The sequence below is a fragment of the Macrobrachium rosenbergii genome, chromosome 48 (genome assembly GCF_040412425.1).
Source record: "Macrobrachium rosenbergii isolate ZJJX-2024 chromosome 48, ASM4041242v1, whole genome shotgun sequence".
NCBI classification, from domain to species: Eukaryota; Metazoa; Arthropoda; class Malacostraca; order Decapoda; family Palaemonidae; genus Macrobrachium; species Macrobrachium rosenbergii.
Window position 1 is genome coordinate 70,505,479 of NC_089788.1, and position 27,540 is coordinate 70,533,018.

General features: G+C 35.3%; 1 protein-coding gene across 11 annotated transcripts in view; it reads right to left on the minus strand.

Moving 5' to 3' along the window:
* Window positions 1–8,207: 8,207 nt before the first annotated feature.
* LOC136831517 (uncharacterized) overlaps window positions 8,208–27,540 on the minus strand; it is a 46,021-nt gene continuing 26,688 nt past the window's right edge. For 6 of the 11 annotated variants that reach the window (XM_067092073.1, XM_067092076.1, XM_067092072.1 and 3 more), the window contains one exon: window positions 15,832–21,059. In XM_067092073.1, coding sequence (XP_066948174.1) covers window positions 20,517–21,059 — 543 coding nt within the window. In that variant the 3' untranslated portion in view covers window positions 15,832–20,516. Of the gene's footprint in view, window positions 13,188–15,831; window positions 21,060–27,540 lie in introns of those variants that run through there. The other 5 variants (XM_067092079.1, XM_067092083.1, XM_067092080.1 and 2 more) reach the window with 2 other exon arrangements.

Genomic DNA, 27,540 nt, shown 5'->3' on the forward strand with positions numbered 1-27,540 from the left:
AAAAATGAAATCCAACATACCTTTAGACATAAGCCATGGCCAAGTGAAACAAAGATCTCGAACCATAAAGTCGATGAGAATGAAGGCGAATACATCTATCTGGTGGTCTTGAAAGTCATACTTAAGAGTGAAGACTCGAGTAAACAAGAGGTACAAATTCCCCACGAAGTCCTAAGGAGCGCTACGATCCACTAACGATTTTTTTTTCTTTTTTAAGGGCTGCGATTACTCCCGGTGTAACAGTCTGTATTTCCCCCCTGTTCGAAATTCCTCCAGGGGGAAATATGGCCCAGGATATATTTCCCCCTGCGGGAATTTCGTCCCAGGATAATATTCCCCCCTCTGGGCCAAGATTCCCCCAACCGCACTATTGTTATAAAGAGCACGGTTGAGCTATATATGGCGGCGACGTGTAGCAACGACAGCCTTCCCTGCCACACAGGATCATTTTCATCACGACTAAACTATCTCTTGGGGGTCATTATCTTTGTTACTTACAGTCTTTTGTTTATGTGTATACGGAAATCCCCAACGGGCTTGTACTAAACACGCCGCAAAGGTGGATGCATGTATGGGGGGAGAAATGACCTAGAGGGGGAAAAATACCCTAGGTCCAAAATTCCCCCCGGGGGAAAAACAGCCTGGGCTGTTATTCTCGGGGGGAAAGCAATCCCAGGCTAATTTTCCCGGGGGGAATTTCAGTCAGGGAGGAATAATTTCCTGCTACACCGGCAGATGACTGTACCAAAAGGTGAAAATTTCTTGAAATTGTTTTTTTCCTTGAAGAAAACTGTGGGAGTCTATTTCCGCATAATGTTTTTAACTGAATTGAATTGAATATAGAATTTAGGCCAAGGCCAAGCACTGGGACCAATGAGGTCATTCAACACTGAGACGGAAACTGACAGTAAAAGTTTGAAAGGTGTAACAGGAGGAAAACCTCGCAGTTGCACCATGAATCAATTTAGGAGAGAATGGAAAGTAAGATGGAAGAAAGAGAGCATGAAAGGAGGTACAGTAAAAGGAACAAAAGGGGTTACAGATAGGGGCCGAAGGCACGCTGCAAAGCACCTTAAGTAATGCCTACAGTGCACCACATGAGGTCTGTTTTTGCGTAATGGTTTTAATCTACTCTTCCGTTCCGATTATAGTGAACGTTCGTTGAAAACTACACCTCAAGTGCCTCTCTTAGCCTATAAAGTATTTTTTTAATTAAAATTTTAATCCTAAGGAATTTTTTAAAATTGTTCAGTATCTTTCGCTTCTAGATAACACCTGGGAAATTTGGCTAATTTTCTTAACATATAAGCATGTGTATAGCATGCTTATATATATGGTGCCTAAAATTTATACAATGGTGATCACTTATATTTTTGTCAAGATTTTTAATTTTATTTGTCTTATCAATAATTCCAAGTCTAATTTTTGGAGCTGAAAGATGCTAGCAGCCTTGCACTAAATCAGTTATACTAAAAATTGGAGAGAAACATCCGCAGAGTTTATTGACCATAATTTACTGTTGCTAAATCGTTCATCACCACAGGAAAATGTGCCTCAATTCTTGGCTGTTCCACCGGCAGTTGCGGTAATAAACTTGGAAAAGGCATCAAAATTAAAATTTTTAGTAGAAATTCCAACCAGATGAAGAATTAGACACTGACTCTTATTTACGAGGTTACTGGTTATGTTCTTGATTCTCGGTTCGATTTCATAAAAAAGGCGCTATGCAAGTCAGTTAATGTTAGTTTAATCTGTAAGCAATACTAATCTAGTTTTCCGCTGCTGTAGAAGTCGATGAACATGAATATTTCTTAATATCTTCCTGAAACAATTTCGGATTACGTTTTTCAAATGCTCTGAAGTGTCGCACCAGAATCTTTTACTAATGGTACCTCTGACGGTGATGCTTGAATTTTCAGTCCTTTCTTCATTTTATTTAAATTTTTTCATTTCCATTTAGTTAGCATTTGTAGAACCATGTTTTCATTTTCATTCTCAACCGCTCAGAATCACTATCCATGGCCAGTTCTGTTTCTAAGCCTCCCAGTCTCCTCTAATGTTTTACGGTAGACTTAAGAACTCTCGTGCTATTTATACATTTTCTTTCAGCCGCAGTGAGATAAAATCCCTTGCTTGTTCTATGATTCTCTGTACATTTGCCACAACAGGGATAGTCCCAAGGTCTAATTTTGCTTTAGTCCTTGGATCGTCCCAAGATCTAATTTCGTTTTAGTCCTTGGATCGTCCCAGGGTCTAAAGCTTTAGTCTCTGAATCGTCCCGAAGTGAAAAGCTTTAGTCTTCGGATCGTCCCATAGGTCTAAAGCATTAATCCTTGGATCGTCCCAAAGGTCTAATGCTTTAGTCCTTGGATCGTTTCAGGGTCTAAAACTTTAGTAATTGGAACGTCTCAAGGTCTAAAGCTTTAGTCACTGGATCATCCCAAGGTCTAAAGCTTTAGACCTTGGATCATCCCAAAAGTCTAAAGCTTTCGACCTTGGATCATCCCAAGGTCTAAAGCTTTAGTCCTTGGATTGTCCCAAGGTCTAAATCTTTAGTCCTTGGATTGTCCCAATATCTAAAGCTTTAAACACTGGATCATCCCAAGGTCTAAAGCTTTAGACCTTGGATCATCCCAAAGGTCTAATGCTTTAGTCCTTGGATCGTCTCAAGGTCTAAAACTTTAGTCAATGGAACGTCTCAAGGTCTAAAGCTTTAGTCCTTGGATCGTCCCAAGGTCTAAAGCTTTAGTCATTGGATCGTCCCAAAGGTCTAAAGCTTTAGACCTTGGGTCATCTCAAGGTCTAAAGCTTCAGTCTTGGATCATCTCAAGGTCTAAAGCTTTAGTCCTTGGATCATCTCAGGGTCTTAAAGCTTTAGTCCTTGGATCATCCCAAGGTCTAAAGCTTTAGTCCTTGGATCATCCCAAGGTCTAAAGCTTTAGTCCTTGGATCGTCCCAATGTCTAAAGCTTTAGACACTGGATCATCTGAAGGTCTAAAGCTTTAGACCTTGGATTGTCCCAAAAGTCTAAAGCTTTCGACCTTGGATCATCCCAAGGTCTAAAGCTTTAGTCCTTGGATCATCCCAAGGTCTAACTCTTTAGTCCTTGGATCATCCCAATGTCTAAAGCTTTAAACTCTGGATCATCCCAAGGTCTAAAGTTTTAGACCTTGGATCATCCCAAAGGTCTAAAGCTTTTGTCCTTGGATCATCCCAAGGTCTAAAGCTTTAGTCCTTGGATTGTCCCAAAATCTAAAGCTTTAGGCCTTGAATCATCTCAAGGTCTAAAGCTTTAGTCCTTGGATCATCTCAAGGTCAAAAGCATTAGTCCTTGGATTGTCTCAAGATCTAAAGCTTTAGTGCTTGGATCGTCCCAAGGTCTAAAGCTTTAGTCCTTGAATTGTCCCAAGGTCTAATTTAGCTTTAGTCCTTGGATCGCCCCAAGGTCTAAAGCTTTAGTCCTTGAATCATTCTAAGGTCAAAAGCTTTAGTCCTTAGATCGTCCCAAGGTCTTAAGCTTTAGCCCTTGGATCATTCCAAGATCTAGAGCTTTAGACCTTGGATCGCTCCCTCCCTTTGTAGCAGGGCACTTCGGTCCCGTGACCATATCTCTGATAACAGAAGGAAACGGTGACGTCATACCTGTCACTTACGTCATTTGGCCCCCACTCTAGCTTTATCTTATCATGAATTAAGTCTCTAACAACTGGATCACATTCCAGTACGTAATGCCTAATATTCCCAACAGCTGTCTTATCAGAAATACTGTACTTGAAACATCATTTTCATTATTCTCGACATTCTGCAATTATTCATTTCTTGAAGTCCGGTTGCTTAAATGATCTCTCTTTGACTCTCCACTCGAAGAATTTGGGTGAAAGCTGCTTCACATTTTCTATAACTACATTGTCAACATACCAGTTTTAATCCCAATATCAGCTCTCCATCTCGGTTTGAAAATTCATTACCATTTTCTTTATAATTCCTCCCAAAGCCTCAACTACTTTCTTTCTTTGTTTTTAACTCTCAAGTCATTATCAGCAGACTCATCAATCAGAAGATTCTACCTACTACTCTTCTTCTTGAACGCAGGAACATACGACGAAGAATTCGACGCGTCAGCATTGAATACCTTTCCTATCTTACCGATGTTCTCATCTTTCATTTCATCCACCTTTACAGAAATATGATTAATTATCCACCCTGGTTTCAGCCCCAGTTCATCTTTCAGAGTTTCCCTACCCAGCTTTCAAATGATACCTCAGCATTTTCTAATCAACAACACACTATTACTTTTTGTAGGTTTTAACTCTTCACTCCATCAAGGCTGACCTTCCTTGTGTATCCCATTGTTGGTTATTATACAGGAATCTTTCGCAAGTATTTTCGTATCTCTGTTCTTTGTATGCATTGTGCTGCTCTTCATTCTGATAGCACTTTTGATTGCCTTTTGCGGTTAGAATTGTTGCTAAGAATCTGGTGACTTTGGAAGTTTGTGCGCTTTTTGCTTTGATGTTCTTAACCTTCTGCATTTCAATTACGATGCTCAACATGAATGTGCTGAACAAACTTCTCTAACTGGAGGATGTTGCAGAGGAGTATTAAGAGGTTTGACCTCATTTTCTTGGTTCTTCGTCTTCCAGATATTCACTTGTTTCCACGAACCTTCTGCCACAATAGCTGAAGACTGCACTGACGAAGAGGAATGCAGAAACCAACTACAGTACTGGGGATTCTGGTGTCCACTCTTAAGGCGCAAATGTACGACAGCCATCTGTGCCTCATTGCAGAGATTTCATTCCCTCCCCTTCATTCTGCACTGTACAGACAAGAGGAACTATAAGCCATTGCCAAATGTAGATGTCTACCGTCTCCGTTGTCATTATCACTGGTTTTCAGGTTCTTCTCTCTTAAAGATGAGTCTCATGCTGCCTGTCACATCAAACACCATTCACGATTGCTGTTGATTCTGGAAGCAGCGCTTCATTTTGCAGGAGCCGTATATTGTCTAAAAAGCATTAACCACGCATATGAACATGGCAAAGGAATGACATAACCAGAGACTTTCTTCTTCTAGAGGATGCAAGAAGACCCACGCTGGTCACAGCGCCCGTGACAGACTCAATTTGCCATAATGCACCTTGGGGAACCATGTGGACAAGTATCCACTTACCAAGAACGCGTCATTGTTGTCTTTCCTCTTCTAAGAATGAAGTAGCTGGGAATTTTCAGAGATACAAGAACAGGTATGTAAAAGCAATGGGTGGTGTTAAAAAAACTTTTTGATTTCCTAAAAAAAAAAAAAAAAAAAAAAAAAAAGCTGGGACTATTATAATCTAATTGTCTATCACATGGACATTTCTATGTAGTACTGTAAACCCTTGCCCCATTTCCCAGTGATATCTTCAATTACATTCATTATATAGTACTGCATTAAGGCTTCACCATTCACATAGCCATGATCTGGACTGTACTTTTTTTCATCGCTTCCTTTCTGGTTTTTCCTCATCATTGATCTTGAGTCCTCTTCTCCATTCCAGACCTTCATCTACTACAATTTTGATTCTGCCACTAACACCAGCTCATCTGCATACAGTACTCAAAATTGCTCCCTTTCTGCACTTTTTTGTAGTATCTTCCATTACAATGATGAAAGATTATTTTAAGATTATTATTTTAAGGTATTCCAGTGCTGATCACTGACAGACACTAATACTTAGCCAAAATTTTGATGAAATACCGTCTGTCTTAATTTTGGATACTGTCTTATTCTATTGCACCATCACTTGCTATATCGGTTTTTCTGGTGTATACCTTTGAAATGCCTGTCCAGTCATTGTACTCCCCTCGGTACTCTGTCAAACGTCTTGTCACATATAATTATGACTTCTATTCTTTGTATGCTACTTCTCCTTCAGTGCAGTTGTCCCATGATAGATTGCTTCTTTTGTTGATTTTCCAGGTGCAGAACCAGTCTGACAATGGTTAACATTAACTAGTTTTCTCTGTCTTTCCTCAGGCACCTTCTCCCATAGTTTTAGGCCATGCTCCTGTAATCTTACTCCTATTTTTTACATTTTAGTGCAACTGCTTTTACTTCATATTCCACTGGTGTAATGATCCCTTTCATTTTCTCTGATGCCATCTTTTCAGTTTTTCCATAAACTCAACTCAGTATCCAACTGCTTCATACAAAGTGCAAGGTATTATAGTTCCAGGGCTTTTGCACACTCAATTTTGAGGAGTTCCCTCACAATTTAGATGTTTTCATCCTTCTCTCCATATTCATTCTCTTTGGTTAGTAGATTCTTGATAGTACTACCTCTATAGCTCCAGCTTTCCTTGCTTCATTTTCCATCTACCGTACATTACCAACTTCATATCTTAAGGATATTTTTCTCTACCTTTACCACCAGAATCTTGGCATACTTGCTTTTCCTTACAGAGGTCTCCATCTTCAGCTCTATTCCTCCTTTGATAATCTGAAAGATTTCTGAGTTTCAAATATGGTCAATACACCTTAATTCCACTATCACCTCTTCCCCTCTGTTTGTACGAATTTTGCTGTCACACCACATGCTAATTCTGCTTTCTTTTCCTTCAGTTTAAGCTCTTCACTCTTTTATAACATTTACTGAAACATTTTCCTTTTTCTTCATGACTTCTCTTCTAAGTTTTCATTTAATTTTTATTCTTTTGGCCATCTCTTTCTTCATGTTCCTTCTTTCCCTTAATATGTATTCAGCATGAGGGGTTCCATGTTGTTTTCGGCATGCAGCATTTTACATCTTTTTATAAACTCTTTAACCATACCATGACTAGATAAACTGAAAATGTTGGCAACTCTGACAATTTTATAAGTACTGTACTTGTTTCAGAAACATATTCGTTGCTGGCCGAAAACTGGACCATCATATAAAATGTTTAATTGTAGGCGCTGTTCTGTTCTAGAACCGAGTCGTACTATTCACTGATGCTGTAAATTCTTCTCAAATGAATAGTTTATTTGCATTTGTTTCTCCACTCAACAATGTCAGTTTTGCACAGAATAGTATAGGTCTTACCCATGCACATTTTTTTCTATTACGTAATTAGTGGGATATTCTTATTCACCAGTGTAAAAATCTCTTCCACTCCATTCAAGCTATTGGTACCCTTTCATTTTTTACCTTACTTTCCTTCACTGTCCTCTCAATATCTGCTCCACATTTTGGCGTGTTCCCTAGGTAACAGAACCGTTCTACCTCTTTTGAGGGCTGCCTTCAAACTGCAAGGCAATCATTCTTATTTACTCTACTTACGTATTTCTGACATCACAAATCTCTTACTCCACTTCTAAACTTGTGATCATATCTCTGGACACCATCTAATATGTATTTGTAATAGCCACAATGACCTTTTTTAATTTTTCACTTTCTTCATGCTTTTGCGATATGCTTGTCATTACAAAGCCTTAGACCCAAATGAAGAAATAAAGAAATTCCGACGTCCATGGTACGGCTCAAACCTGCACCCAACAGGTCAGTGTGAGGTTACTCTTTCCTGCGTGCCCACACAAGGGATACTGGGTCTATTCCCTTTTACAGACATATACGTGTCAAATTCAGATACTGTACATATTATTATAGGTGGAATAGACCCATCCTCACCATTGTACCACAGTGTTTGAGCATTTGTTACTTTTTAGACTGCTGGTCACTCTTTTATGAGATGCTCAATGCAGTACTATATGTATCTGTAATAGCCACAATGAATGAGGATGGGACTATTCTATCTGAATTTGACATATATAATGTATGTATGTATGAAGGAATAGAATTATATCCATCATTGTAGTAAAGTGGTTTAAGGCAATCTCACTTCAACATATTGGGTGTGAGTTTGAGCCTTGCCTAGATATACAGAAGATGAGGTCATTTTGGCTATTACAAGCACATAAATATGGTAAGAAAAGGACCAGTAGATTCTACATGTATGCCAACCAATGCAGTACATTTGATACAAATGCAAAGTTCACCCACCATCTCTCCTGCCACATCCACACGGGCAGTTCCTTGACTTTTTCTTTTCCTGCTTTTCCAATCACCAACAGGTATGATTTGCTCATACAATACTGATTTTAAATCTGCTCTTCCATCTTTTAAAAAATTTCTACAATCTCTTCCTCGGATTCTGCTGCTCAAAAGGAGAGAAAAAAAGAAACATTATTTCTTTTCAACATTTACTATGCATAAATGTTTCCATATATAATATAGAAAATATGACAATTAGAAGCAATGATACAAACGAAAATAAAAAATCATTGTGGTGCTTTATCCAGGCCTGCATTTTAACAAATAATTGAGCTCTGAAGTTTCTTTTTATACACTGAAAGACAAACTTCTCACCAATTGCCAGACTCCACATTCCTTCCCTGCCTATATTGTTTTAAAGAAGCAGTAACTGAGAAACGTTTTAGTTTTATCGACAGCTTCTGACAACAATGACATTTTTAAAAAATTACAAACTGTACCCAAGTTCAAATCTGATTCTCAAGTTCTGGTCTTTGGTCAAAAATGAGAAAATCTAAAGTTTTAAAACCAATTTCTGTCCCTATATCAAAGACGCTGCTTCCATAAATAGTCTTACAAATTCTTGTATCAACTTCACTGTCAACCCTATTACTACAGTACTTCATGTACATAAGCAAACTATGCACTTGGCTGCCAAATAAAAACTTTTCATATCACAAATCATAAAAACACACTCTTAAAACCAATATCACATTCAGCAATAATAATATCATGTGAAAGTATTAGTGTAATCCCTTCTGAGTTTTGATGAACTACAGTATAGTATTTAATTGTATATTACTGATCTGGTTATTATCTGATAACAAGGACTTTACCCAACAGACTCCAATTACTCAGTAGTTTATCTTGATATATGATGCTACACATTATATTCCATACTTTTAAGTAAAATTTTAACTGTGTAACAAAATTTTATGTATTATAAAAATGCACAATTTAGCAATATTACTGTAGGTTCTCAAAACTGTATGTACAGAAACTAACTTTTTTCCTGAACACACTTAAAGCAAGCAGTGAGATTCTGAGCTTAAAAAAAGCATTAAAGAGGTAGTGGTGAGGATTGGAAAAGCTTGCAGAGTATATAATATCTTATACCAGCATTCATAACAATGCCCTATAATTCAAACACACTACACATTCTTGGGTGCTCAACATGGCAGCACATATGTAAAACAAATGCCTGGCATGTCTACAGAAAAGAAGACTTACAAAAACTTAATATTAACTTTCCTGCTCGTGGAAAACGAACCCCAAACTAATTACCACGTGACAGCACCTCCTGAAGATGTGAGGGTACAAGTATAATGAAGATATACACTTGGGGTTACTTTCACAGTAAGCAGGCCAAAATCTTATGTCCTAAAAATGCACTTAATGAAAATCTTGTCAACCAATATAATGCTAATGATGCATATGAAGGAATAACATGTTGTACAAAAATGAAAAAGGCAGATAATTTGTGCTTGATTAAGAGATCAAATTTGAGATTCTAGTTTTGCCCTGTTGAAAAATTGAGCACATGGCATTTGAGAATGTAGACTACCTTTAACTGAGATTTCAATGAGCCTGTGGCAACTATCAGTAAGTTATTACAGTATATCAAGAACACCTGTCTTGATTTGTAAAATAAATTCTAGCACTTGGAGAACACAAAAGCCATCCGGACTTTAATCGTTATCTACTTAAATCAAGTTGATAGGCCTCCATAAAGTTCCATCAACAGTAATGCATCCCTAAAACCACTGCAAATTATATAACTCCATTCATACACAATCTACAACTGTAACTAACATCAAAGGAAGCACACATTTATACTACTTACATGATCTCAAACATCTTGTATATTTCAAAGACAAACAACCTCAGTCAGCGCAATATAGCAATCAGACTTTTCACATCAATTTCTTTGCAGCAAAGTCACCAATTGTTGAATTATGATTAACACCTGAAAACTACAAGTAACAAGGCTTTCATAACTGACACTTGGATGGCAAATATACAGGATATGTTAATGCTCTCCTTTAACAGGATGTGCATTTTGTAATATGCAGATCTTATGCTTTGACTCTAGTTCTGGTCATCATATATACACCTAGCAGTAAACATGCTGTACTCCACACTGCTGTTTATCTTAGTATGCTATAGGCAAGCAACACAGCGCTTTGTAAATAAAGTATGAATTACAAATATGAATGTTTGTTCAACTAACAGGCATATTTCACAAATTGCCACAAGGTACAAGAAAACTTGCACAGAACTCTTAATATCTACTCCAGTTTCATTTCCACTGTACCTTAGGATGAAGAAAATAGTTATTATTATTTTCCTATTGTGAACCTTAGTGCATAACACAAATTTTCGGAAACTTACGCCTGTTAAACTTTCAATCTCACATTTCCAAAGACGTTGGAAGCCACCCGCCCCATGTTAATAATGTTTTTTTTAACTTACTTCTAAGATACTCTTAATATATATAATTTATAAAACAGTAAACAAGTATCAGTGTGCCGATACAATTTAGCTGCTGCAAAGTGAAGCATTCAAACAATGCATTAAATTCTCATGATTTGTTAATATACACTTCACACTGATTTCTGTTTGCCTTTGGTATGGTGAAAAAGTCTGGGAGACAAATCATGGAAACAAGATTATAACACTACCCTTCATGAGCCTAATTACTTTTAATTCATCAGCCCATTCATTACAATAGTCATGCAACTTGTAATGGCACTATTCGGCCTCTTAATATAAAAAATTGGGGTTTTTATAATCCCACTGAAGAAACTTTCAGTACTAACCCTTGACTGCTGGGACAGAGTGGATTATCATCACTAATTCAAAGTTCTTCATGATTCTTTCATATTATGTTATTTTCTCTGATAATAATTAATCTAGAGAAAATGTACATGATTTACAGGATACATATGCCTTTTTTTCAATGTGAAAAATGTAAAACCACACTAATTTTCATAGCCTGAAGGGGTTTCAGAGAATCATCATTCAAATATCTTCTAAAGTGATACTCTAAGTCACATGTTTTCTGTCAACAGTACTTACAGTACATTAATTAAATAACTTATCAACTACATTTCCAAAGTTGCTGATATGAAAGATAAAAACGGTGACTAAAGGTAAAATCTAAAACCATAAAACCTAAGTTCATGTGACATATAAAGATTACTTTTAGGAAACCTTTTTTGTCCTGTTAGAGGAAATGCTGATTTATAAAGATAATTTCTAACTTTCCAAATATTTTGGGACTGAAAAAACTGTCTGGGTGTGACAGCCATGTGTAAACAACCCAGCAAGCAAGGGTTAAGGAGAAGTTTTTTATTCAGTCTTGAAGACATGGATATCTACAAGTAATATTTCTTACACAGTATCAGTGAAGGAGTTACCTACTGTATGGTTTGAGAATTAATAAAAAAAAATACTATTTACATAACTTTGGCACAAATTAATGGTGGGAATGCTACAGAGCATTGTACAATGAAAAGCAAAGAAATACTTATGCATATCTTAACCCCTGTTGTTCTTAACTGTATAAATTCGTGGAGTTCGGTTAGTTTGTGGATTTTGAGAATAAAAAATGAACAATTGCTCATTAATCACCTATAGTTATCAATAAAATCCTAGAGAAGGTAATAAAGAGTATTACTGTAGCTGCTAACGCATATACTTAATGTCACAATCAGACAATTAAGCTTTCTTGCATTAAAAATAAAAGTATAAGTTCTAACTAGACACCACTATTACATTCAAAGAACCTATACTACGGTACAGCACACAACTAAGCAGATATGCCATGATATAGAGCTTATTTTGAGAATGCTTAAAAAGAATCCTCGTAAATAATGGATACAAAAATGGATTTTCATGTCATGCACAGTGCATATGCAATGGTGTAACTGGGCATCAACCTTGACGCTAATCTGCAGAAAAATGCCAATTCTTCACTGTTGAATTCTAGTTTTTTTTTTTTGTACTTCCAATCCTCCAAATAGTTGCTCTCTTCACATATCATAACTTTTAAAGATAAAAAAAAATATATATCCTGTACACAGGTAAACATTGTAGTTATGTTTTTGTGACTGATAATTCTCTACAACTTGAAATTGCACAATATTTCATCAAATCTACTGAGCCTCTACTTTTGCTAAAAATATTACTACTCACATACATAATTCATATGTCTAGGGCTTATTACAAAAAATACTTGGCATATTGCCGTAAAAGACAGAAAATTCTCATCCTGGCCAAGAGCTTCAGATGTTAATACAATTATTGTAACATAAAGGCTAACAAGTAGCCCTGTGGACTCCATAAGCTCTTAGCTGAGCACGAGGTAAATTTCAGTAGATACCTTTACACATCCTGGTCCCTTTAGAAATCAAAATTTTCCATTTACCTAATCTGGAAATTGAGAATACGAAGAAATTACCGGAACTTTTTCATTTAACCTAAAATCTAAAAGTCTAATGTACTTAACTCCCTACGACCGCTGCACAGAGACAAAACTTGTCACAGAAAAATAGCACCTTATGAACTCTTTCTAATATGGAAAGAGAGCATAGTTATTAAGACCTGAAGGAGTTCTAATCTAGTGTATGTATACCTTAAACGTAGCGTGGCCAAGTACAGTAGTTAAGATTCAATGCTTTGAAGTTCAGAAATTACTGCATCTTGACATTTCAGAAGCCATGTCATGGTTCCATGCTTTGAAATCTAGTTCCCAGAAAGTTTCAAAGACAAAAAAATGTACTAACGAATGAGATGTCCTTTGCCTCTTTGAAAGATGTAAAAACCTAATACCAAAATGATAATCTTACACTAATGAGGCTAAACTAAATCAATAACAGAATAAGGCAAGAGTATATACTCGGGAAAATAAAATTACTGAAAATCTATTAAAGCAACTAGATAATGCATAAGAACGTCCAAAAACTACAACTAATTATTCTAAATACTGTACATACATGTGTGCAGTTAAAACAATATATCTCGGCGTGAGTGTATCAATTTACCTGGCATCCACGATTAAAACCATGTAAGACGTAGAAAGAATATGGACAGTTGATACATACTAGAGAAGTCGTCACATAAAGCTCCCTGAACCTGTTGCAATCAATTCCAAAATTAAAACTACATACCTACATGAAAAATATTCAAATTTACATTTTTTTTGTAAATTTACTGTACTGTTAAAAAAATTTTTTTTTTATTACAGTACCACTCAAGCTTTCTGATGACTTATTTAGCTGTCAGATTTCACAAGTAATTATCTAATGTGTAGATAATCATAATCTAAGTATCAGACAACCATAATTCCCATCGAACAAGTGTTGCAAAACTTAAATTTATTATGAAATTGTTTCTTTTTCAAGATTACTTTTATATAAAATGACACAAGTAAAATCTTAATTGTGAAAAGATTATACTTCTAATTGATATAAGCTATACTTCCAATTGATATAAGCATGCAACCTTTCTGAAATAATTTGAACACCCATTACTATATACAAAGCATTCATAATTTCTGTACAGTCAACTACAAAGAAATTAGACAGACAGGATTTATTCAGAGGTTAAAAATGATATTTTAAGCCTTATACATATTAGCCTACATTTATAAATAATAATGTATTGTTGCTATAGATTTAAACATATCAAGTCTTACATTTATGTTAATTGGGATCAAGGATAATTTGGCTTTAAAAGGTATACCAAAAATATAAAAAGATAAAAATCTCTCAAAACTAAAATAAAAAAACTTAACATTACTTAAAGTCTGAAGAAGAATGTATAGAATATACTCTCAAATGAATACTGTATTCAAGATATTATACAGAATACATTTTGCTTTGCTTGCAAAGAATGCTTATATGTACATAAAATTATAAATGTGCAGATACATATATGCATTCCAAGAATAATCCTGCAACAGTACTAGTGTTATTCTGATAACTGCTACGTTTAAATTTTGTTTTCATTAACTGAATTTTGGAGATATTAACTTATCTTCTCAACAATGAATTTGTTCTGATATTCTAGTGGAGTTGCACTATTACAACACTGTATTTTATTCAAAAACTTTGTAAACTGCACACTATGCATGTTCCAGAAATTCCTTGGTGCAAAGCAGTTACTTTCCACTTAATATGGTAATAATAGATGCCATGCTTATTACAGTATATCTCGCTTATTTGTAAATATCCTGATCTAAAGAAATGTTACAAAATTTCACTGAGCATCTGTGCAAGTGGATATATTTTAATTTGGCATAAATTGTTATCATTACCCTGCATAATTTATTGCAACATAAATTTAAATAATTTTCCTATGGTGGGAAACGAAAAAGGCGAACCAAGTTCCTGTAAAAGACAATTAAACAAAGACCTGAGAATGCATGAGGATTACTTCCAAGCTACGAGCCCATAATAACATGTATTTTCCAACACATAAAGTGCGTCTTAGTTTTGGAGTCACATTTTAGAAGAAATCAGAATAAAAATACTGTACTGAAGATTCTGAAAATATTTGAGAGACTTGTGTCTAATAGTACTAATCAGTTTCATACTATACTCTCTTCAGTCAGGAATGGGTCAGGAGGGAAGGCCATTAAATAATTCTGAGATGTTACATCATCATTTCTAGAAATGATAACTGCCCCAACCCCAAGTGGGTTTAAACTGCTTTAACTTGTTACAATATTTCGTTATTCCAAATTCCAGCCTTTTACTTGTCACGTAACTGCTTATGGAAACTAAGATTACTTTCAGTAACTCTTACCATAAATAAAATATCAATGTCCATATATGGCCTTCACAAAGTAACAGTTAATCTCCCACTCACAGAGCATATACAGTATATTATGACCTTAACTACAATTTCTAATAATCGTAATGTAAATTATTTTACATTCTATTTTACTGTATGCATTTTGTTTTGCTTTTAATTATTTTTGTATTGGATAATAGAACAACCTAAAATACTATTTAAGATACTTTGTTACATGACTCTTGTATCTGTAGTCTTACTTAGTGTACAAGCAACCATTATAAATACTGATGTTCATTTTAGAGAATAATAGAGAGTTGCATTGTAGTACAGTATTGCTAAAAGTTAAATGTGATTTCTGTTACTTTTTTTCTTTAATATGTGCTGGAAGATACTTTACAGTATACATATTGAAACATATTTTAGTGCTATCCACACTAGGGTTAGACTTTACTACTCCATATTCATTATAAACTCTAAACGAAAGATTGCACCTGATGCGTTACGATGTGTGTAAAGAAATACAGATTTCTAGAATACAAGGTGCAAGGTGTGTTTTTGTTTTGCCAGCGCGAGGCGACATTTGCCGCCAGCTCTTTTGCAGAGTCAGTCAGGTCCAGGGCAGCAGCATGTCTGGTTCAGAATAGCAGCAGAGAATAGCAGTTTTTTGGCAGCTGAGCTGTAGGAGTCGACTGGATGAACGACAGGTTGTATCTACCTTTTGCCTTTGGCAGGAGGAGGAAGACCTCTTAGCCTGCTGGTGTGACTTCTTTGTTAATGGCAGTTGTTGGATGTCTCGAAAACATGACCGGGATCATCTGTGGATGTATTCCTGTTTCTGCAACCGTGGTTGTTTCAATGCCTCAAGCTTGTTCGTCTGTTTTTCCGCATCCTTAGTGACAGTTGTGTCTTTTTCGACAACTCTTAGGAGTTTGTCTGTTTGTGACTGTGATGTCTGTTTTTTGTATTCATTTTACTGTTACTGTATTATGCATTATGCTGCCTGTATTTTGCAATTGTTGTAATCTTTATTTTACAGCTTTTTCATTATTTATGATGCTGTGTTTTTGTGTGTATTATGCTGCCTGGTTTTGTGTTTACTATAACATGTATTTTACTGCTTTTGCATTTATGCTGTGGTTTTATTTACGATGCTGCTTTTGTGTTATGGTTATGCTGCTTACGAATTGTTTATTGAGTTTAAACTGTTTAATTGGGATTTTACTGTGGCTGCCTTTGTTACTGTTAATTATATGTATAATGTTTATTTGATTTGTTTGTAATTGGACCTGACTCACTTGTACATTTGTATATAATAAATTAATCTTAGGGCTATATTTTGTGGTTTTGTTCTGCTCCTTCCTCCTTTGTTTGTCACAGCTGCTGTCAGTCATTCCAGTCCAATTCTTTTTTTTAATTTTGGAACTTGCTGAACCAAGTCAGGTTCATTACAAAGGTAATGATGTAGTTTAAAATCGTCATGACTTAAAAGGCAGAGCAATTATGGCACAGATGAGATGTCTGTGCAAGTCTGTGGATATCATAACCTGCACATAATTTTATTTAATTCACCTGTATATGTATCCAAGTAGATAAATGTAACCCTTAATTCACCTGTATATGTAAGTGTCCAAGTAGATAAATGTAACCCTCTAAAATGCAAAATAACTGAGAAGACAAAAATAATTCACTCACATTTATAAACTAAACCTGTATGAAAGTAGTAAAATACCACACAAATTAAGATTATGACAGATAAGAATAAAAGCAGGAAAAAATCTGATGTCCAATGCTGCTGTAGCTGCCTTAACTTCTACCGACCCTCTTTGCAAGCGCACCAGTTCTTGTTGTAAGAGCACCAATACATAAACGTAAAAAAAATAGATACTGTATAGCACTGTATCTGTACTCATCCACAACATTTTCCATAGTTCTGCTGAAATCAATATTGCTGTACCTTTTGACTTAAAGCTGGAATGTTTGTTATTCATGTTCTAAAATCTGGAATGTCAGTAACTTTATATATTCATGTGCTTGATCAAAGTTCCTTAAATCTGTTTTTATTCTGAAGCTCACTGCATAAGATGGGTGTCTACAAACCAGTTAAATGATTTCTAAACTCGAGTGGTCTCGGTACAGTGAAAAAGTTCTTGAAGACTATACACAAGTTTAAGATAATATATGTTAGTCAACTAATGACCACCAAGAGTAAATCCACCTACTGGAAATATATTGTAACATTAAACTTTACAAATCTGTATAAAGTGTATTTCAACAACACATGTAGTGTAAGCAATGAACCATTTTAATAAATGTGAGCTACATAACACTTACAAGTATGAATACTTATGTCTGGAATGATGACCATACTCTACATTTCATTTAATCATGTGCTGCTACTACATTTATTGAGATGTAATGGGTGCTCGCTATTATTCACAAGATTAAAAAAGTGCACTTATGATTACAGCACTACTTTTTTTGAGTCTGAAAATCTACTGGCAATATCCTTTTTCTTACAAGGGCTGTTCATTACATTACCACATTAAAGAGATCCCTAGAAAACTAAATTAACAATTAATAGGGAAGCCAAAATATTCTAATGTATCATGCACATCAACTTCAAAGGAGCTAACATTTAAGAAAATGAAAAATGCACAGAACTTCTGTAATAAATGACAAATTATATAAGATACTAGAAGTTATCTCCTAGGCTACATAATATGTACAGCACTTGAAAATCAATACACTTCTATCTTTGCATATAAAGTGTATTACAGCTAAACTACATTTACATGTATCTGAATACGATAAAAATTATACGCTGCATGGATTACTTATACACCATTAAAGGAATACTGACGTAATAAAAACCTTAATGCTATTGTCATCAGGACTGGATAAAAAATGAAAAAGTTTAAATCCTTTTTGGGTAGATGGACATTTTGATTATGATAATCTATTGAAATGAAAAGTTTTTTTAGCATTTATGAGAGAAATAAAAGATAAATACAATAACCAAGAATACTTTGGGGAGCTATTTTGTACTTACTGTGTACGCTTTTAAATATCTATTCATCAAAGACACAGTATCATCACGTAGTAAACCCAGGAAAAAACTGCAAACAAGCTGAACGTTTTTGAGAGCAACATGGTTTTGACAGTTTATCATCAACATAACCAGTTGGAAAAAACTGCACATTCTTGTACAAAAAATGATCTATTCGACTACATAGCTACAAGATCAAAGATGGTCTATTCTACTTTTACTTTAATTCAATGGCTATGACTAATCATAGTGCTACAGGATCGCCTTACAAAAAATTTTACGACTCAATTGGGACTGATTGAGCATTGTTCTTTCACGGTCGCTAAATATCGGGAAACTTTAAACCAGATGTCAATTGTACTCCTAATCAAATGTGAAAAGCTTCTGGAGACTGCAAAAATCACTGTATGAACTGTTATTAAAGGTGAGGTAAACATCTAACAGGGTATACAGTCCTGTAACTACAGTACCTTCCTTTCCTTTTTAATACTGAATCAGTTTTTACCCCCAATTTCAAATTAAGTTCAAAAAAGTAAATCCACAAATTTTGTGCAGGTGTTCACTTTGGTAACTGCGAACACTACAGTATCACCCAACCAATGCAGATCAATCCTAAAACTACATCAGTATTCAGAGTACAATAACATACAAAGTTGTTCTGTTCGCAATAATTAAGTTTTCTTACTGTATAATTACTTCTAAGTCTACCATCCATGAAAGTTAAAAAGTTACTAATCTCTTCCAAAAATTGTGAAAACATTAGCTTCTATCTGTCATTTAAGTTAATGACACTTAGTAGATGGTTATATCTGTTACTTCACCATTTAGAAGATCAACAGCGATGATATCTGTCACTTGGATACACATTACTGGACCCTAAAAGATCCTTCTGCGCACTTAAAAATGCCTGAATTATCTGTAATATTGCAACCATTCTAAAATTATAACTGGGACCTTGAAAGCACTTTTAGAGAATAAAAGCACAAGTCTCTAGTCACTGAATCTGTTTGGGAAAGGGACTCAAGCATGTGGTTTGCACAAGGAAAAGTTTCTTACGACTGCAGAATAAAATGCGTTGAAGACAAATGTCAAGTATTGAACAGTTATGTGGTATTATTTCAAAATAAAGCTGAAACATGTATGACGTCATATTTCATTTGCCTAGGTGCATGTAATGCTTTTTAATGCATTCTTCTGCATTCTCCTTGCTTACTTTGTTGCTTTTCATTATTTTTGAAACAAACCATAATATAAATAACTTGACAAAAGAAATATCCCAAGATGTAAAATGATATGGTGAATGAATACTTCTAGGGACTCAGAAATCCTGTAAGAATACTACAATTTTAATATGCGGATACTACTTTTATTCATTCTTGTTACTGTGAGTGAATATGTTTTTAGTTGAAAAGGTAAACTGAAAAAATAACGTGTCTTTACCTAGCTTTAATATTACGATGACACGCTAATCATTCTTGTTACTGTGAGTGAATATGTTTTCAGCTGAAAAGGTAAATTAAAAAAAATAACCTGTCTTTGCTGAACTATGCACACACTAATGCTTGATCTCTTTCCAGACTCAGTGGCCAGTTCCCTGGCTGTATAATATACACTGTATACACCATATACTGAATAAAAACTTGAGTTATGCATTGCACAATAAATACTGTATTTCTCAGTCAAGTTAATGTTTTTCATGAGGGTGAACAAGTTCAGAGGAATGTGGGGGAATACAGTACCATGTGTTATGAGTACAGTACATTAGCTGGAACAAAGAGGAGGAAAAACTGTGCCCTCTCCTCTATACCAAGTATAAATTGTAAATATTTTCATTCTTTACAAAACATAAGTGGGTCACAAACATGAGCCTCCAGCACTTTCTGTAGTTATAAAAAAAATCACTGATCTCAAGGAAGGATGAATGTAATCACTTAATATTCACAGCCTTTCTCTACATATTTCTACATTAAACATTAATCATTTCATCATTACTTTTTCCTCCATGTAATTTTCTGAAGAAAGTTGAATTATCCCCAATTTTACGTTTTCCAAACGAACTCCAAAAGTTCTTGTTCATAAAGGTAAAATGTTACACTGAATTACGAAAACAGTACCCAGGACTTGCAATGTAGCATATCCCCTTTTGCTTACATTTTAGTTAATCTGTAAAGTACTCTTACATTTTAGTTAATCTGTAAAGTACTCTATGTACAGTAAATGTCATCTTATAGAAATTTAGACTTACTAGAATTTAAACTATTTAGCTAGAGACTAGAGAAGGAAAATCACAAAATGTACTTGCAATGCACAAAAAGCCGGAGTTTTCATCCAATTAAAAAGATGTGAATATTTTTGTTACTTTTGAAGTATCAAAAATCCAACCACTCTTAAACAGTAATTACAATATACTGCGCTAGCTTCATTCCTAATTCAATTGATTACTTCTTACCATTATTATAGATAAGTAAAAAGTAGATGTTGCCAATTACCGAAGGAATTTTACCATACTTTAATGCACATATGGTACATGTATTACAGCTCTTACCAACTGTAAATCTGACATACTGTTAAGTCATAACAATACTTTACATCATGTACTGAACTATTTTCAGTACTTGTTATTCCAAAACTGTACAATCACTGATTTCTTCTGCATCACTCTTCTTCCTCCCTACTTCTGTTTCTTCAATTTGCATGGGCATCTGAACGACTGTTTTTTCATATATGGGGTTCTGGAAAGTGTCAAATTTTCTGCCGAGGCCTAAACGAACTGGATACTTCTTCCGGTACACAATGATTGAAATGATTAAGATTATAATGATAATTACCAAAAGTCCAGCTGCACCGATGAGCAGGTAGAGAGTCATATCATCTTCCAATGTTAGGTTGAAGATCTCTCTCAGGATGTCGAGACTCCTGTTAGTATCATCCGTCACGATTAGTACATCTCTAGATGACGAATCATTGGTGGCATGGACATTGACATTGCTGGACTCATCGCCTTCACCTTTCTCCAACAGTGACTCATTGGAATAAGTTTCTTCTTCTACCAGAGTTGGTTGTTCTGCCAACTTCTTAATCTCTTTTTCTTCCTCATATTCCTCGGTCGCCTCTTCATTCTCATGGCCTTCTTCTTCCATATCATATGATTCTGTCTCAGGCTGAAAGTAATGTGAGATGATTAAAATAGTACAATGAAATTATGTAAAATGTAACATGGGAATTTGCTTTTACCAATTGCTTTTCATGTCAATACTGTGATTTAATAATGGTTTTCTACTACAACTTTAATGACCACTGTTTAGGCATAAACAATTCAATAAACAAAAGCCAAAAGTATTAATAATACAGTACAATATTCCCTACCATAGCATAAAAACTACCATTTATGACAAACCATTACAGTATACCTTTTCATTTAAAGAAAAAATGCAATGAGGAAACATATTCATAGTAACCATTCTGAAAACTGTACTGAACAATGTTTTCAATACTGAACAAAAGTCCATTGGATGAATACTGCAACATTTAATTAGGACCACTAGTTTCACGAAGTCAGAGTAACAACTTCAAGCTAAAATGATTCATTCACATTCCTTGCACTATCTCACAGTAAAGTGAGATTGACAATTACAGACTGCTCTTCATGGAACCTTGTCATGTTCTTCAAGATAAATTTAATGCACTTTGTGAGAACAAATTACTATTTGCACACAGCAGAACCTTCTGTGTAAGATTGGATAGCCCAATGAACCTCTGGAGTCTGTGTCCTATGATTCAAATCTTACCTAGAAAAAGAAAAAAGTCATCTTTCTCGAGTAGGGTCAGGAAGGGGCAAGGGATATGAGTCTTAATAAATAAAATCCTTGAGTTTCTGACAATGGAGATACTACACACGGAATAGGTTTATTTAAGGAAACGAAGTGAGAATTATTGAAATATACTTTTTCCTTTCTTCCAAATGTTCCTATTCCTACAAATTTTAACTCAGAAATTTTAACTCCTGCTGTTTGAAAGCCCCTAAAATTTAAAGGTCATTGAGACAATTACACTTATTAAGCCAGTCCCTAGTCTGCATAGCTAGAGAATAAGCAGGGTTAAACAAGACTAGCAACGAGATACAATTTTAGTTGTTCTTAAAATTGGATATGAAGTACAGTGGAAGAACGCAAGTTACATGGCAGCACTGGACTGGAGCACTGAGTTTTTCATCAAAAGCTGATGCCTAATAACACAAGCACAACATAACCTTAAGCCTAAACAACAATGGAGAAAAACTGACGAGAAAATAACGTGTCAATGGAAGTGATGATAATTAATCATTAACTTTATACAGACAAATCAAATGATCAATCTGGAAGTGGGAAAGAATTCAGTTAAGATCTGGGAATTCAGTTAAGATCTGGGAGAGAAGAAAGTTTACAAACCAAGAGTGGCAATAACTAACATCAGATCCTTTCTCTACTTCTTTGTAGACTCCTCCACTACTATGACACTACACTATAATGATATAAAAAAAAGCTCAGTGATGATCCTTACAACTGACTGACTCTAGATTTAGTGTCACTATACAATGCAATTACTAGCTGAATAGGTTTCCTGTAACCTTTCTCTTTTTGATGTCCATCTAACTGATATCGGTGAACTCTCAAAATCCTTTTCAGAACCACAAATTTACAAGTTTTTACTTTTCGTATGGCACTTGTGAAGTTGCCTTGCGTTTCAGTTTGCCTCTTTGGTAAGTGTCCCTAGCACAAAGCTGTACTGACAAATACTAAATGTTCACATTTTTCATGATCAGTCTCCCGGGACTCCTGTATGGAATTTTCAAATCATGTTCAATGCATTTCCTTCCTTTATTCTTTTCACATTGTTATTTTGCTTAATTTTGCATTAGTTTTACAATTTTAACTTGAGAAGCACGAGGAATTAATCGTCATCACTGTTTGTTTACAACACTTTTTCCCTTTGCTGGACTAAATGTGAAATTAATCGCTTGTGCACAAGAGTGCAAAGAACCCAACTGGAAACTGACAAAATTTTTTATGACGACGATGAATATCTTTTGCTATTACTACTGTTAAACTATTTCACTCATTGTCTGGTCCCTTCTGTTTCTTTCTACTTTAGTACCATAGTCTGGTTAATTCTTCAGTTACTGTATTCCCAACGGTCTTGGATAACACCACTTAACCTATTCTCCATCGGTCAATCTGTCATATATGCTACTTCCCATTCAAACCAGTTCTCTTCATTTAGTAAATTCTTCAAGTACAGTTTTGCCTCCATGGCGCTATTATTCTCTTAATTCACCTGTAATTTCTCCAGTTTCAACTTTTACATACAATACTTTGGCCCTTCCACATCTTTTATGTTTCTTTTCATTCATTTTAAGACCACAAACTTTTTCCCATCTTATGTGTCATAACTGGTTCAATTTCTTTCACATCTGGTTGTTCTATGCCTTTGCCTTAACCCTCCTCTCTTTCTAGACCTCCCTATACTCTTCTCTGCCTTGTCCTTTGGTAAAGTTTGATGCTCAAAATGTGAAAGTATTCTTAAATGTTGCTACATGATGTTTAGAGTGGAAACAATTAATGACGGAACTTAAGAAGTTTAATTAAATTAAAAATGAAGACAATATAACACTTATTACCAAATTCTTCTGCGAGATGACCTGTTCAAACTAACCAAAACAGGTTTCATTAAATTCAGGCGTAAATGATGAGAATTATCACTAATTGAATGTGAAATCTGCACTCAATCACGTTTTTATTTTATACCTTAACAATATTACTGAAATTTCAGCAGAATATTGTTCCACTATCTGGAATGAGACACTAAACATATTTAAGTTACCTTAGCAATTTATGGACATCAAAAACATGCAACATATATTTTCACAACATACAACAAAAAACTGTGGTACCTCTTCAAGTTATGAATAATAGTTACTTTCAGCTCACAATAACTTGATAGTCTTTTAAAAAGAATGAAGGTACAACTGAAGAGAAGCATGCTTGTCATTCTTATTAACAATACATTAACCTTCATCTTGAGTAAACTCATATACTCTGTGTTTGAAGCATACAATTCTCACACAGAACAATAGGTGTACTAACAATATGTCCATGCAGGTTATACTAATTCTTATTTAACTGACAGTAAAGGTGCCACTTTTAATTATCCTTGCTAGCTCAAACACATATACTATAGTCATTATTTTTTCTTGGGCAATCAGGAACATTTTGCTTAGGCCTTTAAGTGACTATAGTAATCCTGAGACTTACTCCCTTTTGTGCATTATAAGCCTTGAAATTTGGCTAAACCATTTAGCTGTTATGAATTGAGTGGTACCTAGTGCTGTTAGGATTCCTTGTTATTATGAAGATTGTATTAAGATTTAATAGGGTCAGACAGGTTACGTAGCTTCATACTATTCAGATTCTCTTTCCCTAAGGTTTGTAAAGTTCTAGAGTTACTGCCATTATACCACAACACAGAATGTTAGTCTTGCTAGTAAGCAATGTAGAATTTCACAGACAGTTTAAAGATGGACACTCATCTTCTGCGTGGTACCTGTAGAAGGAAGCTTTGGTCCAAGGAACTAACATGACATACAGTAAATGTAAATTGGTCAAATGAACAACGTTTACTCTAGGTCTGGGAGGCAGAATGAGCGTTCATCCTCCTCTAAGGACAGATTCTCATTCATAGATGGAAATGTCTCAAACATCTCCCCTCTACCTTCTTGAGGTTTTCAATTATTAAATGTAAAGTTAGCAATTAAGATATCCAGATAGGGAGATTGAAGAATTTTTGATTTGCTATATTCAAAAGGGAAAAAGGGACAGAGTTTGGAACACTTTCTAGACATTTGCCTGAGGATGTGGATTCTCCTTTTGAAAGTGAGATTTGTAGCCCCATTCCTTTCTTTAGGAGGAACTACCTTCTCTGGAAGATTTGGCTTTAGTGGTATGAGTACAGAAATCCGTCCTATGCCATATAGGACCAAGCACTGCAAATCTTATTATATTAGTCTCCCACTCAGGTTCAATTCAGATATGGATATAGAAGCAAAACCTTTAGAGTATCAAAGGCAGTCTCACCACCTACATCACCAATGGTAAGGACTACTATATATGTCCCTGAAAGTCTCTGGTAATGTAAAGCCAGCTTCCTTGGCAGCAACCCTGTCAACCGTTTCTTCTTGTTCAGGTAAAGTTTCAGGTCCTTCAAACTTGAGAAAGTTTCAGGTGTTGATGATAGGTACAAGATGTAGCCTAATCTTGCAATACTAAAACCCCTCCACTTTCGGTGGTCTTGTGACTGTGGATAAAACTCTTCCTTCTTCTACTATTGTCATAGCAAATTCCTTTGAAGCTTGCAACTCAATTTTCACACTAACAGACTAAGTGAACAGTTCATCCACTTACTTTTGAAAATCACCTGTAAATTGGACATGCTACTACGCGAAATCACTCTGTACTCTGGAAAGTTGAGAACAGACTTCAACTTTGGAAAAGATACAGCACAGCTTTAAAAACATCATATTCAAACAAAGAATTCTGTAGGAGTGACTCCCATGAAAAGCAAGGAGTACAGGAGGTGCAAAACATTCCTTTGCCAACAGCTGTCATTGCACTGCAGAATTTGGATACAGGATTACAGTCTAACAATTTTATTCAACCATAAAGCTTGTTCTTCAGCTTCCAGGCAGAAGCATAAGAGAGTAGACTTTGAGACTGAATGCCTGCTCGAGTGCTACTGGTACGTGAAATTCTTGTAGATAATGGGGGATTCTAATTAACTTCAGTTCCTCCCTTAGGAAATACTGTATCACATACGCCAGGTACACACTAATGTCCAAACGATCACTAGTGGAACATCCACTGAAACAGCACTCTCCATGTGAAAGTTCTCAACACCAATGGTAGCACTGGCTACAGGTAGTATAGGCCTGCACACATGAGAAGGTGGAGTATAAACCTCCAAGCACACAGCCAAGACTTCCAATCCTCTTGGAAGAGGCAATCTCCTTTGGCAAACAGAGGGGGATTCAGTTCATCCATATCCAAAGATGATGGTAAATCCTTTAAGAGGTTTTACAAGCTATCTTCCATCAGTCTGTGTGAGGTAAAGAACTTCAATTTTCCCCATGGTGAGGACACTCCAGGTGCAACAGAAGAGAGTTACAGAGTTGGATATCAAGATCACACCCTTGAGCCCTGAAACAGTGTTTTTAAAAGGACCCTTTATATAGTACTTTTTAATACAGGAAGTCTTAAACAGATCAGTTTTGCAACTCATTTACAGAAAATGCTCAAATACTCTCATTTAGTAGCTTCTACCATTTTAGGTAATGAATCGCAAAAGAGCATGATCCTCATCTTCCTCTATGAAATCCTGCAACAACAGGATGGATAAGAGCCTGTGGCATCATGGGACTCATCAGGGATTTAACTTCTCACCTTCTATTCTGGTTTGAAGAGGAGACAAATCTATGAACAGCTCTTGGTACACTAAACCACATCCAAAAGTTCATGATACTCTCCAAGTCCACTGACAAAAGCAAAGATCCTTCAACAAAGACTGTTCCCAAAGTCTGATATATTTCCTAAGCATTAATGCCGTGGGGTGCTTTCTTAAAGAAAGACAAATATATTTATTGAAAGTCTTTCCATTTAAACCACGGTCACATCAGCTGAACCATATACAGTACTTACACAACAAAAGGTACAGTATATGAAAAGGAAAAGAGCTAAATTCAATGCAATAATGCTGAGTATGTTTTCTTCATTTGTAAACTAAAACAAACATGCAAGCATAAGACAAGTTATGAACTGATTAAATGATAGGAATTGAAAACATGGTCAGCAATTAAAATAACTGTACACAAATGAAAAAGTAAGGTTAGATAAAAGCTGTAGTGAAGGGGACAAAACACATAATCACAAAATATTAAATTCCTACACAGGTACAACTCAAAAGGCAGGAAGGAAATTAAATGAAGAACAAATGCTAGTAATTCAGACAAATCTGTTGCTAGCTAAACTGGTACTGTATATCATAACTTGACAGTTCAAGCCTCAGTAAAAGAACGATTTGTACTGTCGTATGCACCTCGACTTTTATGCAGGATTAGTTGCCACAGTCTCCAGAGAGGTTTTACAGTAAAGGACATATAATAACTAAACATTTTAGACACAGTTAATGCTACAAAGGAAACAATTTACAGGAACACAGTACACACAAATAAATTAAGAGCACACATGACACGAGCTTGAACCTGCAGAAATAAAATGCAGAATTAAAACATGTTTCATGAATTCCTGGACATCTTCAATAACTATATAATTTATTTCATACTGAACTTTTAATGATTAAATTTCTTTTATCAAAAATTCTGAATTGTGGTATTTATGAAGTGATTACAGTTGTAAAATTATATAGTGGCATAGAAGTAGCACTTCCTCAGCAACAAACTATAACACTTCCAAAAAGCCAGCTGCATAATTAGTGCCAGCCATAAAAGAGCATTCCTAGCCTCACCATTAGTGGGAAAGGAAAACCACCACCGGAAGTTAAAGCAGTATGTAAAATACGTATTTAGTAGGATAACTAAAACTAATTCAAAAAGTT